General features: G+C 41.4%; 1 protein-coding gene across 6 annotated transcripts in view; it reads left to right on the plus strand.

Moving 5' to 3' along the window:
- POC5 (POC5 centriolar protein) overlaps nt 1-17,599 on the plus strand; it is a 38,647-nt gene that overhangs the window by 11,822 nt on the left and 9,226 nt on the right. For all 6 annotated transcript variants that reach the window (XM_080972712.1, XM_080972714.1, XM_080972713.1 and 3 more), the window contains 8 exons: nt 818-1,014; nt 4,989-5,165; nt 6,915-7,031; nt 7,621-7,800; nt 9,521-9,683; nt 13,446-13,663; nt 13,931-14,044; nt 14,703-14,879. In XM_080972712.1, coding sequence (XP_080828838.1) covers nt 818-1,014; nt 4,989-5,165; nt 6,915-7,031; nt 7,621-7,800; nt 9,521-9,683; nt 13,446-13,663; nt 13,931-14,044; nt 14,703-14,879 — 1,343 coding nt within the window. The remainder of the gene's footprint in view (nt 1-817; nt 1,015-4,988; nt 5,166-6,914; nt 7,032-7,620; nt 7,801-9,520; nt 9,684-13,445; nt 13,664-13,930; nt 14,045-14,702; nt 14,880-17,599) is intronic.

The raw sequence follows: 17,599 nt of genomic DNA on the forward strand, positions 1-17,599 counted from the left end.
CTCATTAAGGTTCAGTTTACAGATACGGCCCATAGGGGTTTCATGCTTTTCTTTTTCAAATAAATGCTGTGGTTATGCTGAAATAGTGTCTGGCCCAAGCTAACTTGATGGGTGCCTAGGGGTTTGAACTGACTGTTAACACACGATTTTACCTGCAAATTTGCTCAGTGTCCCGCCTATGGTCTGTCGAGTGTATGTATTTCTAGAATAGCTACTATGTAGAGAAGCATGAGGGGTGATCTTTACATGGAATGGGGTATTGCCTCTTCCACCACCACCCCATGATAAATATCCCTTCTGCTTAATCTCAAAACTGCCTCTCCCCCCTTTTTAAAATAGTTTCTCTTACCATTGGGGGAAGGTGTAAGAAATGCTTTGCTGTGGAAACCATCTTTGTTAAAGGGGTTGTTTATATCGTGGTTCAACTATGTACAGTATATAATTTCTGTGTTAGGACATAGCAGGAAGCCATTAACTATGGTTTAGCAAATGGCGACTTCCCGGGGTGGGCTTAAGGTATCAGTCTCTTAAGGTCAAACAGCTTGCTTACAGTGACCAGCGAAAGCTTTCCAAGCAACAACTGTGCTAGTCTGTTGCTGCAACAGAAGGTACTAAGGCATCTAATGAAGTCAACTCCAGTCCAGGAAAGCATACCCTGTAATAAATTTGTTTTCCAATTAAGATGCCACAGTACTTTTTGCTGTGTTGAAAAAAGCCAACACTGGCTTTGTAAACCTTTTGTTTGACTTTCACCAAGTAAGTTCAGTGATAGGATGTGGAAAATCTAAATGCCCTTTTCATTTTTTCTTTTTTTCAGTTTCAACAGCAATAAAGGAGCCGGCTCGTACGAACATGGGGGGTCTTTGCCCAGTCCGTTCAGAAGACAGCTCTTCAGAAGGGTCCTCATCTAGTCAAAGAGATATTCAAGAGTCAAATGTGACTGATTTAAGCCTTTCAGATGAAAGAGTGACCCAAATAGAGAGCATACTTGATCTCTGGAGTGGAAGTCTTAAGGTATTTAACTTTGCATTAATTATAAAATCATCTTGCAGATAGCTTTGTCTTTTGCAACATTTTGAATGTTTAGTGACAAAATGTGTATGGGAAATGGATGTTGAATGCTTTGGCCAAGTAAAACAAAGTGGTGTTAGACTTCCGGGGTGGCGCCATCGGTAATGGCAGACTCCCTCTGATCTGGAGGGACCAGCTCCACGGGAAACGGGTCTTTCCCGCTACGGCGAAGCGGGGACCCTTTCAAAAATCACAGGCGGATGAAGCCTGTGACCATGGGACTCGGTGGGCACCTTTAGCGCCCCCCCAACCCGCAAAGGAACCCACTAACGGGCTCCGGAGCGAAGAGGGGGAAGTGGCGCAGTGCTGAGAGTCAACTGCTTCTTCCGTGGAGCGAAGCCGCACAGCCATTGCCGGAGAGCGCTGCCTTTTTCCTGGGACAATTTGGCTTTTAAAATAATCACCCGTGAGTATTTAAATCTTGGACAATTGGACTCTAAATAATGATTTGTGAGTAGAAAGGAAAATTGGACTTTAAAATTTACTTTAATTTGGCACTGAAACGGGAAGGTCTAAACAGGAAGTCAGCCTTCCGTTTCTTTGTAGATAGATCAAAGCAAAGACATGGCAAACTAGAGTTCAGAAAATCGCTTGTAAAGGATTAACTTCCATCATTTAAAACTGTTGAACCCCCTTCGGAAGCAGGAGAAGAGGGGGGATTTTTTCCGGACTGTTTAAAGCTGCAGAAGAGTAAAGCAAAGTAACTTTCCACCGTCTTGTTTAAAGCTTTCCACTGTTTAAAGCTGCAGAAGAGTAAAGCAAAGTAACTTTCCACCGTCTTGATCCTGGAGCGGGGTGTCAGGACTGACGTTCTTTGGGAAGCTCATTGACCAGAGACAAACGTTTTTGACAGATAGTTAAAAGAAGAGAAACATAGTGGTTCCACTGTTCCTTTTCGCATTTTAAAGGAACAAATATTGACAAAATATCTGAAAAAGGAAACTTTGTTGTCAGATCTGCCTTTAAAAGAAAAGAACAAAAAGAAGTTCCTCCCCTAGAGGGAGCCTGTGAAACAGTTTCAAATTCTGAATCGGGGAGCTTGCAGCTGCTACAGATTACGATCGTGGGAATAGCCTTCTGACCTTGCAGAACAATGTATTCAGAAGCTCTGCTGCGTGCTTTCTGTAAAACAAGTGCCCTACTGGAACAGCTACATGAGAAGACGGACTTGATGACTGATGCGATCAGAAATTTTGTACAGGCAGTGGGAAATTATATAGAGCCCACCCAGGATTCAAATCAGGAGTGTGCTCTGACAGAACAGATGAGAGAGGATGTTGCTGAACCTTGGGCGCCAGAGACGGAGGGAGCAGTGGCCCAGCAGGAACATGAGTTTTTGGATTTGACAAATGAACGTGGAAAAAGCCAGATTTGGAAAGATAAAGTTTGGTTTGGTTTGGAAATGGGGGGTTGGATAGACCCCCCCTATGCAGAGATGTTTGGACTTTTCAAGTCTGGCAATGGGCCGTAAGATGTTTGGGGTTGTGGGAGCTCTTAATTTTGGAGGGACTTTGAAACATGTTTTTAAATACCACATGGAGTTTAGTGTGGACTATGGAAAAGGGGCTGATTTGTCGAGAAGGGTCAAAAACATTGTTAAGTTGGAGTTCCCACGAGTGAAAGGAGCAGGAGATAAAGTAAAGTACAGGTATAAATATGAAGAAGAGCCGCGGAAGGGACATGGAAGGGACTTGAGGGCCTCAGACATAAGATTACCAGGTTAATGCGCTAGATTGATGAGATAGAAAGGACTGACAAAACCCGGGACCAGGAGGAAGAGACGCTGGATGAAGATTGGAAGAAAAAAAAATTTTTTTTATTAGGATTGTTTTATAAAATTGATGAACGTTAGAAAAATGTTGGAACGAAATTATTTGGCTTCAGCAAAAATGCTTAAAGAATTATGTAAGAATATTATGGTTATGAGAAATTGGTATAAATAAGATCTAAGTTTTAAATTTTAAGGTTTTTTTATAGTAATATAAGATTAAAATAGATTAAGGTAATGTAATGACAGAATATTATGAAATATGGAAAGGATTTGCTGCGACAATTAATAATTAGGATACAAAAAAAGGGAGGGGTGAGGAGGTCAAAGAAAGAAGGTAATGACAGTTAAGGATTTGAGAATATTGGATTTGTTTTTAAATGTTTGTGGCACATCTTTGTCTTTTGATCGTGATGTGTTATTTTTTGATTCTGATTTTTATTAATTTGTATTGTTTGATTGTGGCTTGTTTTTCTTTGTTTTTTCTCTTTCTTTTTCTTTTTTGTAATTCTAAAAATTCTTAATAAATATCATTTAAAAAATAAAAATAAAACAAAGTGTTGTTTTCAAGAGGCTCTAAGTCAAATCCTGTACTGTTTGCAGGGCCTTGACCTACCTGAGCAGTACTGAGCCACATGGCTCAGGTGGCAGATTGGGAGGGGCTCCCCATATGCCACTACCATGGCTACTCCTCCCCACAGGCCACGACTGCTGCCTACCCACCCAAGCCCCTCTTCATGGTATTGATCTTGCCAGTCCTGCTACCACTAACACACTGGCAATGCAAGCTAAGCTGGAAGCAAGAAGAGATGGTGCGGTCTGCCCACCTCAGCTTGTGCAACTTCTTGCGCCAGCCCTCGGAACAAAATCCCCTGTTCTAGAAATGTTTCCTTCTATCACTGCTTCTGCGGGGTTTTATAAGATTAAAGAACCAACCTTGATTGAGTGGCATTTGAACACATCTTTTGTGTGTAAAAAAAGATCTCAAAAGTTAGTCATGTCAAAAATGTTCAAAAAGGAAAACAACTGAGAATCTGTGCGTAATAAACCCCAACAAAAGATATACTGTGCTGTTTTTTAAAATAGCAAAACAGCTTCAGAAGCAGCAAATTTAGACTGTAGGAGTAGGTGGGGGCAGGACTTTTTGCCTACCCATTGTTTCCCTGTTCTAAGACACCCGGCCCCAGCTGTTCTTCCCCAGTGGAGCTTCACATGCAAATAGACAAGAGGGCTCTGCTGCTCTAAATTCTTCTTCTAATATTGCTTTTCTGCTACTGCTTGTTTTTTTGAAGTGCTATACTCTCAGTGGCTGTGCATCATGTCTAGTTAGAAGAAGGTTAGTCAATATGATATCCTCCTGATGTTGTGGGCTACAGTTCCCATCATCCACTTGATCACTGGCCAACCAGCTGGGGCTGATGGGAGTGGTATTCCCAAACGGCACACATTGACGTCCGCTGAGATAGAGCCTAAGGCTGCAAGTCCCTCTGAACAGAAAACAGCCTGGACTGCAGATTAGAAACCAAATTGCCTTCACTTGGAACTCTGAACAACAGCTGTCAAAATATAATTACACTCCTGCCTTCTTAAGATTGGATTACCTGAGTGAAACGTATATGGGGAAAATGGCATTTGAATGAGCCATTTGCATTGGACTCGCATATCTAAGCAAGTAAAAATACAAAACCATCTGCCTTGTGTTTCTGTGATACTGGGCTCTTGTGGTCCAATGTTCTAATTTAACTCCTCTTCAGAGAAGGCCCTGCATAGGTTCTATGGGTTCATGAATTTAGATGTTCAAAGCTGACACCTAAACGTGAGCCAGTCATTTGAATGATTGTTCCGTACTGCTTTTATATTGCTGTGCATCACCCTGATATTTTGTGGAAAGGCAGTATATAGATACTTTCATAAACAATAAATAAATGTCATGTACCAGAGAGCCTGAACGTGTGTTGTGGCATGTGAAAAAGATGTGCTGTCCTCTTTCTGCTCGTACATACTTCTTAATGCAGCATTAATATCGGTTAACTTTTCTGTGGAATGTGGAACTACTTTCTATAATAGCAGTGATACATTTCATTGTATGTGTTTGGTGGGCTAGGGTTCGTTCAATTTCTTCACTAAACTTCCCCCTTTAATTCTTCAGACCAATGTTCTGACTGAACTGAGGAAATGGAAACTTCATTTCATTGAACATCACACGCTAGAACTGAGACAAGAAAGAGAAAAACATGCAGCCCATGTGAGACAATTGACCAATCAGATGGAGAACCTGAAGGAACTGCTGCATACATATGAGATTTCAATAGGGAGAAAAGATGAGGTAACACTTTTTGCTAATTTATTGTAATAATTCCTACAGTGTTGCAAATTAGCTGCTGGGCTAAGTTCAAGGTGCTGGTTTGGGTGCATAAAGCCCTATACAGCTTGGAACTAGGAACCTGAAAGATCGCATTGCCCCTTATATACCCAGTCAATCACTCCGTAGGTGAGGGTCTCCTGTGGATACCATCCTATTATCTTTATTCATTCCTTCATATCCTGCCTTTTCCCCAGAACTAGGACTCAAGACAGCTCACAAACACTAAAACAAATACAGTCGTACCTTGGAAGCTCCTGCACCCAATCAGAAGCCGCGGAAGCCTCGTCAGACGTTCGGCTTCAAAAAATAGTTCACAAACAGGAATAGTCACTTCCGGGTTTGCAACGTTCAGGAGCCAAAACGTTCGGGAACTAAGCTGTTTGACTTCCAAGGTACAACTGTACAGATAAAACACGCATAGCTAAAAACATATAAAAGGTTATCATTAAAAAGAAACTATGTGAAAAACCCCTATTAAAATGCAGGTAGAAAACATGCATGCTCACACTGAAACAGCAACAGTACAGCACACTATCAAGAGCCCTTTCTTTAAGAGCAATCAGTTCCCCAAAACCTGCTGGAATAAAACAGTCTACACCAGGCAGCGGAAGGACAACAAGCCTGTGCGCAGATTCATGTGAGAGAATATGGTCCTTCAGATTGCCTAGACCTGAGCCATATAGGGCTTTATAGGTGATAAGCTGCACTTTGAATTGTGCCCAGAAACAGACTGGTAGCCATTGGAGCTGTTGCAACAAGGGAGTTGTGTGCTTCTATCAGGTCTGTTCCGCCCAATGTAGGATTCAGCCCTTTAAGTGTTGTGGCACCTCCCCTTCAATATTATGCAGGCACAGTCTCAGCCCCTACTTCCTCTTTCAACCAGCCTTTTGAGCTGAGATCTTTCTTGGTCTGCCTCTATATTGGAATTGATTTTAAGATGTTTTATCAATTGTTTGACACCTTGGCCTCCTTTGGGAAGAAGAGTAGGATAGAAATTTAATTAATTAATTAATTAATTAATTAATAAGGAAAGGTTTACCTGCAAGCTGAATCCCTTTTTCCTCCTTGGCTGCTGAGATGATTCCTAACACCAAACCATTATGTCTTGATCAGTTCATGTATCTCTGGGTTGCCAGCCATTTTCTTACTACTTGCTTATGCCACCATTGAATGGTGATTGGCGTTGGGTGAGATGCCTGCTATGAAAGGGAACTGCAGGTAGTGCTTTAATGGCACTGTCTGTCAGATTTTTTTGGATCAATTTAAGTAAATTACTGTGTAAGGTAAAGGTAAAGGGACCCCTGACCATTAGGTCCAGTTGTGACTGACTCTGGGGTTGTGGCGCTCATCTCGCTTTATTGGCCAAGGGAGCCGGCGTACAGCTTCTGGGTCATGTGGCCAGCATGACGAAGCCGCTTCTGGTGAACCAGAGCAGCGCACGGAAATGCCGTTTACCTTCCCGCCTAAGCAGTACCTATTTATCTACTTGCACTTTGACGTGCTTTCAAACTGCTAGGTTGGCAGGAGCAGGGACCGAGCAACGGGAGCTCACCCCATTGCGGGGATTCGAACCACCGACCTTCTGATCGGCAAATCCTAGGCTCCGTGGCTTAACCCACAGCGCCACCCGCGTCCCTAAAAATTACTGTGTAGCAGCTGATAAATGTCCTCTATGCGTTTTTCCCATTTTCTTCACTTTGCTTTGTTTAGATAATTGCCAATTTGACACATGCAATTGAGAAACAAAAGGACAGAATAGAGCTAATGAAGAAATTCTCAAAGTGGCGCCTTCAGCATTTCATGGGCAAACAAGATGCCAGACATGAGGTAAACATGAATGTTGATAGTTGAATTTCTAAGGATTAGAACTCTTGCAGGGCCTGTCGATGAAGAATGTCTTGATTCTTTTAAACAAACGAACAAAATCCTTCCTTTAAAGTAAGATGAATAAAAAAACTGAACAAATCTGCAGTTTTCAGTCTGTCTTCTTGGAAACTGGTGCCCTCTTTCCCTTGAAGCAACTAACTGAGCTATCAACAGGTGGGGCAATGCAAAGGTAACATCTTGCACTGAAAAGATTATGCTTGGATCTTGTTCCCATGAGACAATGTGCATGGAAAAATTAAAACGTATTTCATTAACCCTTTTTGCTACTCAGTAGCAACTAAGCATCTTTGTCTGAATTCTAACATGACAGAACACCAGCACATCCACTAGCCCAGCACTTGTTAGGCAACGATGTGGGTTAGATATGGCAATATATATCCCAAAAACCTCTATCTTGCTTTTACTGCACTAGAAGTGATTTAATCACAGCTTAGCCAGAGCAGATGAATGCCTGTTTTGTGCCCTGTTCACATAAGTGGCTAATGAATAGGAATTTCAGACCCGACACTGATTTTCACTCCTCCTCTAGATCTACACAAATAGACTGGCTGATCGGTTATATGAAATGGGTTTATTGAAGAAAGCGTGGGCAACCTGGCGCTCTCGCATCCATGTAAAATGGAAAGAGACTGTGGAAAGGGCTTGTCAGTCAAGTGCTGAATCTGTACGTGTTTCGCTATCCAATACCTATGAAAGTCAACTTCAAGAGGTAAGGAAATTTCTGAAGGACTATTTTCCTGATGAACCAATCTAAAAAGGCATCATTTCTCCGGTGGAGCAGGAAGCAGTGTTTGCCCATATGGTGAAAGTATTTTAACTATGAGGGTTTACTATTTATTTTTAAGCCTTTGTTATAGTAAGCAGTATTGAGGTCATAATAAAGTCAAACAGAAATTGGTCCTAGCTTTGGATTTTGTTATGGCTTCTGGTGCTTTATTTTGTTCAAAAGAAGATCTGATGAGACTGAGGAATTTAGCTTCAAGTGAGTTGTAGTAATTAAGTGTGCTGAGATTTCATAACACCCAAGTAGTGAAGGAAAAGTTGAGTGATCAGCCTGAAAATCAGAGAGGCTGTAAGGAATGTAAGAGAGACTTTGCTACCACAGAAGCATATATTCAGGGAGTTGAAGCATGCAGGAACTCATGCAGATTACTGCAATTTGGTGAGGTTGGATCTTACCAGAAAATGTTTCAGTGAACAGCAAGGAGGGTTTTAGACAAAGGAAAATACAAACCATAAGTTGGATCAGTGCACAGAACAACATGCAGCTGGGAGAACAATTGAAAGAGAGAATGGGGATTAAATCTTCAAAGGTAAAACTTTGTTTAGATTGGGTTATATAATCATAATTTTGAGATTCCTGCATTGCAGGGGGTTGGACTAGGTGATCCTTGGGGTCCCTTCCAATTATACAGTTCTGTGATTCAGATGGTACCTTCCTGCTCTTCAGGCATGCTTGTTGGGACATCCAACGAGTAGAGATAATGCTTTAAAATCCCAATAGGTATGGGCCTGAGCTGTGGTTATGATGACCCCATGGTTTATCTGGACCTATAATTTGGGCTTATATGTAACACTGAATGTCTCTGCATACATGCGTCTTTACAGATATTCTACTTAAATGTTGCATCCATGTGTACTGGAGGTGGGAAGGGCCTTGCTCCTCAGTGTACACATGGGAACACAATCAGGAGGAGTGTTGCCCAATATCACAGTATGAAATTAGTTTTTTAATATAGAAAGTTGTTTCACCAGTCCTTTGGTATATGATACACAGAATGGATACCTGGTTGCTTCTGAATCATTACTCTTCTGCTATCAGGTGCAAGTGAAATTGTAATTTACTTTCCACACTGTTGGGAGCATCACACTTTTTCTATGTGAGCATTCTGTAGTACACACTCATGGCTGTGATTTAGCTGTTATGGGTGTCAAAGGGAATGTCCAATTTACCTTGAAGATAAGCTCACATTCACTATAGGCTTTGTGGTCAAATGCTTGAAATAAACAGCTATTTGCTGTGTTGAAATGTTGTTAGTCATTCCAGGCAGTGTCCTAATTTCACAGCTTTTAACACCAGCCTTGAAATGACAATTCAGAGCAAGTAGTCTGCCCCTATATTGCTTGCCTATAGCCATCCCTCCCACCCCTGTCTCCATGCCACTTCTGTGCTATCGAGTTGCCTCTTCCAGCTATTTAAAGCTGCACCTGGCAATGTGAGTTGCACTCCAGTCCTCACTGCAGTTTCCGAGCATTAGCCTATTTTAAGTCTCTAATGGTGGTGGTGATATAGTTCTCCCATTTCCTTTTTGCCACAAAGGGGCCAGTACCCTGCAGTATATATACCTAATCTCAATATCTCTCAAGACTTTCTGTAAGAGAAATGGCCCCAAAATACACTTGTTAGAAATGTTTTGTTTCCTTGCTAGTTAAATATTGCACTGGAGAAGTCGAAATCTGAGCTCATGGAAATGCAGAACAAAAGGCATGATTATGAAGATGCTATGAAGAAGGCCTTCATGCGTGGAGTCTGTGCATTGAATCTGGAAGCAATGACCATATTTCAGGGCAAAGAGTTCAAATTTGACCATGGTGAGTATAACAAGGAAAGCAAATACTACCAGCTAGCATCAGCATGCCTATGGATAACTTGTGCATTTGTTCTGATTTCAATTTCTCAGGAAAATTAAGTTGATTATCCAGTCATACTGGAGGATAAATGGTTGAATCAAAACTGCAACACTGCATCAGTTCAGTTATTTACTATTGGAGGGCAGTGAAGGGAAGCTCCATGTTTATATTTGATTATAAATGTGTAAACAGTTTAGTCCTTAAAGAATCAGTTCTCTAACAAAATGATCCTGTCTTAACAGCCCATAATTTCTGTTTTCCGCTTTCCTTTCCACTATATGACCACTTCCTCCTTGCCTCCTTGAAATGCATTTGAAAAAAGCAGTTACTCTCTTGCTTCCCTCTCACCCACCCCTGGTTAAGGAATTACTGTTTGTAAAAGACTTAGCTGTGCTTTTAGAAGAAAGAAATGTTAAGATGCAGTATTTGCACGTTTAAATCATCTTAACCTGGTAGTGTGGATATAAAAAAGTATTGTTATGGGGCATGATGATGTCTGGGGCCTTCAAAAAGCCTGCAGCCACCGAATCAAGCCCCCTCCCTTTCTGTTATCCCACCTGCCATTGGCAAGGAAAATGGAGATCTGAGGGAGGTAGGGCCTGAGACAAACCTTTGAAAGAGTGACCAGTGGCTGGGTGCATTGAAGGGTCTGGAGCAGATATGGAAAATCTCTTTTTCAGTCGAGGGCCACGTTCCCACACAGGAGCCCTTTTGGAGAGGGGTGGGTCACATGGCAGTGGTAGACAGATGCATAAGCAGATGGATCGATAACTCTCTCTCTTAACTTATTTCCATTAAGCTACATTCTAGCTATGGAAAAGTCAGGGGTTTCTAACCACACGTTTCCCACTGTCCATCAAGGCAGCCAAGAGGCATCATCACCGTTCAAAGACACATTCTAGCCAGGCAAAACCTCTCAAGGAGGCCTTGCAGCAGGACCAGTGGGAGTGTGTCCTGGAGAAGGAGCTACTGAGAGTCCTGAGGGCCTGATGCAGAAGCTTAGAGGGCCAGATTTGGCCCCCAGGTCTAAAGACTGTTTTGCCACCCACTGTCCCCAAAAGAATTATGAACAGACTAATCACAAGCCTAGACTTGGTTCCTAATGTTAATCCTCGGATTCTCAAAATGTATCAGCTTCTCCTTTCCTTGGTTTAATGGAGCATATACACAACCTCTGATTACAATGTTAATGTAAAAGAGGCAAGGCTCATCCGTTCCTGTGTCATCTGACAGCTTCTTGTCCAATTTGAGACGGTTGCTGATGACCCAAATGGGTTGGGTAACGTCTCTCTCTTCACGTGACGGATATACATTCCTCCTCCTGCTACTTCTTGTTGCTAGATTTCCTTAAATAAAGGAGGTTGCCATTTTCCTTTTCTTTTCAAGGACCGTTATCAGAATCCAGTCATATCTCGGCTCCCCAAATGATAAAAATTCGAAATTTTTTTGGAAGCCAAGCATCCAGTGTGGCTTCCGCTGTTGTTTCTGGCTTGCCTGCAGAACTGGAAACAAACTGGAAGCCACACCTTGGTTTCTGAATGTTTCGGAAGTCGAACAGACTTCCGGAACAAATTCCATTCAACTTCCGAGGTACGGCTGTAATAATTATTTTTAAATCTGAAGTGCCTAGCTTGCCACAGGGTGTCACTCTAGTCCTAGAAAAATCTTTATGGCAGGAGTAACCGGAAACATTGCGTGTGTCTGCAGACACTTTCCAAGGTCCTCACCAGGGTTGTTTCATTTTTATGTGTCCCTTTGTCTCTCTTGACTGCTTTATATATTAGCATTGGCCATAGAGTGACTTTGTTTCTTGCCACATCTGTTTTCCCTCTGTTGATATTGGCAAGCGTATACAGCAAGCAGGAAAGCCCAACAGCTTATACTACTTGCAAATGAACTTATTGTGGGAAGGCATGCAAGTTTGACACTTCATTGGTGAAGCTTGAAGAGGACAATGCTCTCTCATATTCCAGATATTATGAGGAATGGGAGTGGAACTTAATTTCCCTGGGTAGTATGGTTTTGAACTGAACTTCTAAATAGAAGGCACAGCATAACATGAGGTGTCGCTGTTTGTGGAAATATTTCTCAGGAAGAATAGCTGGTTGCACGTCCTTGAACGAGAGCAACTGTATTTAATCTTCCATAATATCTTAGTTCCATTTCCAGTGATTAAAGGCACAGTTGGGAACAACTGATGGCCTTTTGATCCTGCTGGGTTCTGGAATAAGTTAGTCTGTAAAGTATATTTCCAATAGGTATGGCGGCTCTTGCATTAATGTGTGTGTCACTGAGCAAAACTCTTTTACTTCCTTAAATTTAAAGAATAGTTTCTGTCCCTCCCTTCTAGTGCCCATGCACCACTTAGAGATCACAGGTAAAAGAAAAGAAACCTAGCTTAACAGGCAAAAGGTTCCTTGCTTACCCCTTTCGTTGGGAATTCTCTCAATAATTCTTGCATACCACTGCCTCTCTCTACGTTGAAACCCTCATCACAAAACCCTCCTCATTTTTGAAGCATCAACCATGTGAGATCATCATAGAACTATAGAGTTTGAAGGGACCCTATCTAGTCCAACCCCCTGCAATGCAGGAATTCTGCCCACTGTTGTCCCTGGGTGGGCTCGAACCACCAGCCTTCTGATTAACCAGACACCCAAACCCATTGTGCCACAGAGGCCTTGCTCTTAATTCTTCACACACCCCTGAAACTAAACCTAACTATGTATAACTACATTTTTATCTAGATTCAGGTAGGTAGCCGTGTTGGTCTGATGCAGTCGAAATAAAAAAATTGTCCAGTAGCACCTTATAGACCAACTAACCATGCACACGAAAGCTTATACCAGAACAAACTCAGTTGGTTTATAAGGTGCTACTGGACAATTTTTTAAATTTTTATTTCAACTACATATTTATCTAAAAATAAATATTCCACCTTTTGGCCAAATCTGTTCAGAAGGCAGTTTTACAGTCCTTGAAAACAATTAATTACTGTATTAAAGAAATACAAAATGTACTTCACAATATAAAAGCAGTGCTACAAACAGGAATGAGCAAACAATATACTTGGTAGCAGAAGGGAAAGGTAGGGGAAATTAAAATGTTAGTTTGATATGCCAAAAAAAGTTACAGCTTGGTTGGTGAGGGAGTTCTATAATCGGGGTGCCGCAATTGAAAAGGCACTGCCCTGTGATTTTTGCCAACCTGATGGGGATGGTACCAAGGAAGGCTTGAACATTTTCTTTCCCTTTGCTTACTTCTGTACTTTCCCCTTTGTTCAGCTGGTTTGCAACTATCATGGGGACCACTTAGAAAAGCATTTACCAACTGTGACGGCTTATAGCTTTTAGTAATAAAGATTTCATTCATTCAACTATCACGGGGAAAGGATCTGGGTTTTTTTAATGTATTGAAGTTGCTCGGTAAATTGCCAAATTTATATAGATAACAAATGACCAGCCTCTGTCTTAGAAGATCCTTCATCACACAGTTTTGTTGACAACGGGTGCTAAACTGGAGTAAATACACTGATCTCTTTTTGCTGTGTCTCTAAATTGAATAGCACATATTAAGCAGTGTATTTAGTTTTTGAAATCTTCATACAGCTATATGGCTTCTGTTGAATTCAGTACAAAATGCAAAAATAAATAAATCACAATTTGTGATTTAACTCTTTCTATGCAATTCAGTTCTGAATGTTTGCATGCAATTTGTTTATAGTGGTTGAGCTATCAGATAGAACAGAACCTGGTGCTGGCACTGGTAGTTCTGGTGGTCCTACAGCAAAGCTTCCTACATCTCACTTTGATCGGCATTTACCCCCATCCTCCTCCTTGCCGCCGCCGCCGCCGCCGCCACCACCACCACCACCACCTCCTCCTCCTTCCACTCCTCGTCCTCTAACTGCGGCTCCAGGCTCTGCTCCTGTAGAGGATCTGGTAAGTGAAGAAATGCAATCTATAACTTTGCACAGGAGCAAACTCCTAGTTTCAGTAATTCTAGATGTGTTTAAAATTTGGTGGACAGGATTGGGAAAAGATCAGGAAAAAAATCAGTTAGGATGGGTTATGTTAAGGTTATGCTGGTGATATAGGGCTAGTCTCCTACAAAACAGATTAATACATTATGGAGATAATTTGGGCTGGGAAATTGGAGATACAGAACTTTTAATTGGACGTTTGCAACTTTCTCTCATTGCTTTGCAGTTTTCTTCTCACCACGGCCATGCAGTCACCTCCCAAACCAGATTAGACTCGGCTGCTATGGTATTGGCCTCTGGTGCTGCTACAGGGTCAGGCGTTGTGTCCATTCCAAAACTGGTAAACAAACCATATTATTAACAACACAATGTACACTTTGAATGTATGCTTTATATTTGTATGCTTTATTTTTGACTTTCTTAAGTAATATTTTATTCTGGATTGTTTTATTTGATGTTTTAAAGTAGGTTGTTAACTGCTTTGAGATTTTTTTCTTAAAAATACAAAGCGGTATAGAAATGAAATGAATTATTATTAGTAGTAGCATTTATTATCACTAGATATGCCTACTTGGAAGTAAGTTCCATTGAGTTCAGTGGAATTGGGGGATGAAATTCAGGAATATGAAAATACCCAGTGGCGGGCAAGAGAGGTGTGCCCTATTGCTAGGGCAATCTGCCCAGCCCTCTTTTTAGGCCTGTGTAGTGTCTGCCACACAGCAAAACAGTATGTGCCCTGTTGAGGCAGCACGGCTGCCTTTGAAATAAATTTGGCTCCAGACTCATGTAAACTGACAGTGAAACATTGAAGTCATCAACTCTGGTTGGCTTTGCCACACCATGGCATCATGCTTCCTAGATGAGAGCAGATATTCTGGGGACCAAGCTGCAGGGTAATAGTGTTTTTTGATGCACATAGCTGGTAAATGGTATCTGACTGCAAAAAACACTATGTACTACTCCCTGTGTAATTAGGATTTGTGTGTTGTCTGTCATAGTCCTCGGGTCGAGTTGTAACTTCAGCACAACAGAAGGCTGGAAGGACAATCACTGCTAGAATCTTCGGCCGGCCTGATTTTGCACTAAAGAATCGGATTTGTAGTAACCTAGACGTGTTGGGCGTTTCTCCTCCCATGAATTCTGTTGTTGTGGAAAAACATCATCCAGTCACTAAAGTAAGTCTTGTAAAGTTTAAGTAATGTGTGCCTTTTACCTTTTTTTCTCCTGTGATTTAAGTTTGTATTTCCTGTGTCGGTTTGAAAGATCAAGTACAAAACGTAGCTAGAGTGATCCAGTACACAAGCATAGATTATTTTAAGTTTTATATGGGAAGCAATAATATCCCTCTGTTTGTAGACACCCGAGTTCTCTTGATTTGGAAGCAAAAGGGGCCACTTTCAAATAATAGTGGTTGTTACATAATTCGGGGAATACCCCAGGTACTCGGAAGTATGATTCTGTATATTAAAAGTAAAGGTGGGGATAAAAAAAAAAACCTGGTAAGGGCTTGGCATGCTGACAATGAACAATTGTTTTTTCATTGCTCTTCAGTAATGGCATTTCTGATCTCGGTATAATTTACTTCTAACCCTTCTGTCAAGAGAGAGTGGCATGATCCACCCATTTCAATCTAAGCTATACTTTGCATCTAGTGCCTTCCCTGCCCCCCATACCATATGCTTGTTTTGAAAACTATTCCTCTTTAATTTGTGGTAATTTGAAGTAGCTGTTTCCTGTCTCTACTAAAAGCTAGAGGCAGGACTAGAATCTGATTGTTAACTGCTAGAGGTGACCATATGTTTGTTTGGTGTCTGGTCTGATTAGTACACCAGCAGTATTATGAGCAATTGTCTTGGGACATTACAGTCCCTCCATACCTGTCCTGAAATCTTGTTGAACTCATACATACTCCCATTACACCAGCTGTGTTTTTACTATACTTAATCCTTCACCATGGACAGCAATCAGTCAGTCATGTTCTTGCATGATCAAGAGGTGATCCATAATGGGTGAACATCTTAAGTCTTATTTCCACAAGCAGCAAGAAGGTGGGAAGCCTCTTCCAAACTGCAGGTGGGGGCTTGCATGTTGGAATGCTCCACAAAACTAGACTTATAATACTAGTATGTCAAGAAGGCTAGGACTATTCTCTTTATATCTTGTTTCCTATGCCCAGGGAATTCTTGTTTTATAGGAGAATGAGCAGTTACATGAGCCCACTCTGCAGCTGAAGCTGTTAGAGCCCAGAAAGAGGTTTTTCATCTCATTTGCTGCTGAACTAAAGACTGAGTCAGTTTCTGTTGCATCCTGCAAGCTTATCACTCTACAGGGGCCTTTTTTGAGTAGGACTAAACTATGGTTCTCTTGTTACATGCAAAGTTCTTAGGCTTGTGTGCCCCACCACCACTCCCCTGTTCTGGTATAGCCACAAGGATATGTTTGGGAGGGGAGGGCACAAGGAAGTCCATAAGCCTGAAGCTTATGCATAGTTTAGCACTATGCATAAACCAGGCCGTTGGGTTATGCTTTTCAGCAGAACAAGCAGAGAATTGGAAAAAAATGGAGGAAGAAGTCCAAATGAGAAAGATATTAAATGTAAGGCCTTGAAACTGTAGGAAACCTTGACAAAGTTTGTTGGTTCTGAGATACCGAATGCCTATTTTGCCGTAACTGATAAGAGACTTGGTATAAACTCTGAAGTTTTCAAAGGTGATTAATTCCTTTTGGAGCTTCATGTTTGTTCTCTATCCTTTTCACCCTACTCCTTACCTTTTGGTACGTTGAAAGGTCCAGATGCCACTTGGACTCATGTTTTTTTCTCCTGCCAGTTTCCTTAAACTACAGCTTGTAACAAAGGTCATCTAAAGCTTTTTGAAAGCAATGTTTCTTGTCAATCACTATGTATGTTTTTGCGTTTAAGTGGACACATATAGGCCAGGACCCAAGGCTATAAGAACAGGCTTGACTGTACTATTGTGCTACTTTCCCTAATGACAATCTGTCAGTCAGGCTGCTTGTCTGAGAAGACAGCAGGAGAGGAACATAACTCCCATTTCTGCTGGAATCATTACTTTTTTTGCAACTTTTTCACTGTAGAGACTGTAAATCTTGAATACAAAGAAAGAATATGTGAGGGAACCAGCTTACCTACTGTAGAATACATGAGGGATGTTTGACTTGAAATGTGAGAGTTCAAAAATTTTCAGTGCTTTTTGATGGGGAGTTTGTGAACAGGTGTGATGCATAATCTGCGCAGCTGCAAATCAGAAAATTCCTGGTTTGAATTTCTCCTTGACTATGTGCTCTCCGGGTAGTGTTGTTATTAATCTGTCCATTTATTAGATTTCTTACCTTTTCTCATAATGTCCCACATTATGGAATATACAGTTATGAAAACAGCTACAGCCATAAAACAAGAAGGTTATAAAAGCAATTAAAGCAGCTCCATTTTTTGAAACAAATGAAAACAATTCCATATGTTAAAATAGTTAAAAATAGCTCCAATACAGATGCAGGCTGGGATAAAAATAATCCACTTTAAAAGCACATGGAAAGAGGAAGATCTTCAGGAGGCACTGAAAACACCATGGAGTAGCCATCCATCTAATGTGTAAAAGGTTGCCGCCGCCACAGTAACCGTTTCTGCAGAGAGCAGTGATGTTAGGTATACGAGGCCTTAGAAAATCCACATTCTCCCAAAGTGACTTACATCAGTAATAATAATAGGCATGGGCCAGGATCAGAGGCAGTATACTTCTAAATGCCAGTTGTTGTGGAGTGAGGAAAATGCTGCTGAGTTCATGCCCTGCATAGGAGTTTCCCTCAGGCATCTGGTTGGCCACTGAGAATGGAATACAGGACTAAATAGGCTTCTGCAGTCTGACCCAGCAGGGCT

Source organism: Podarcis pityusensis, assembly GCF_964106645.2.
Source record: "Podarcis pityusensis genome assembly, chromosome: 11".
In the NCBI taxonomy this organism is placed as follows: domain Eukaryota; kingdom Metazoa; phylum Chordata; class Lepidosauria; order Squamata; family Lacertidae; genus Podarcis; species Podarcis pityusensis.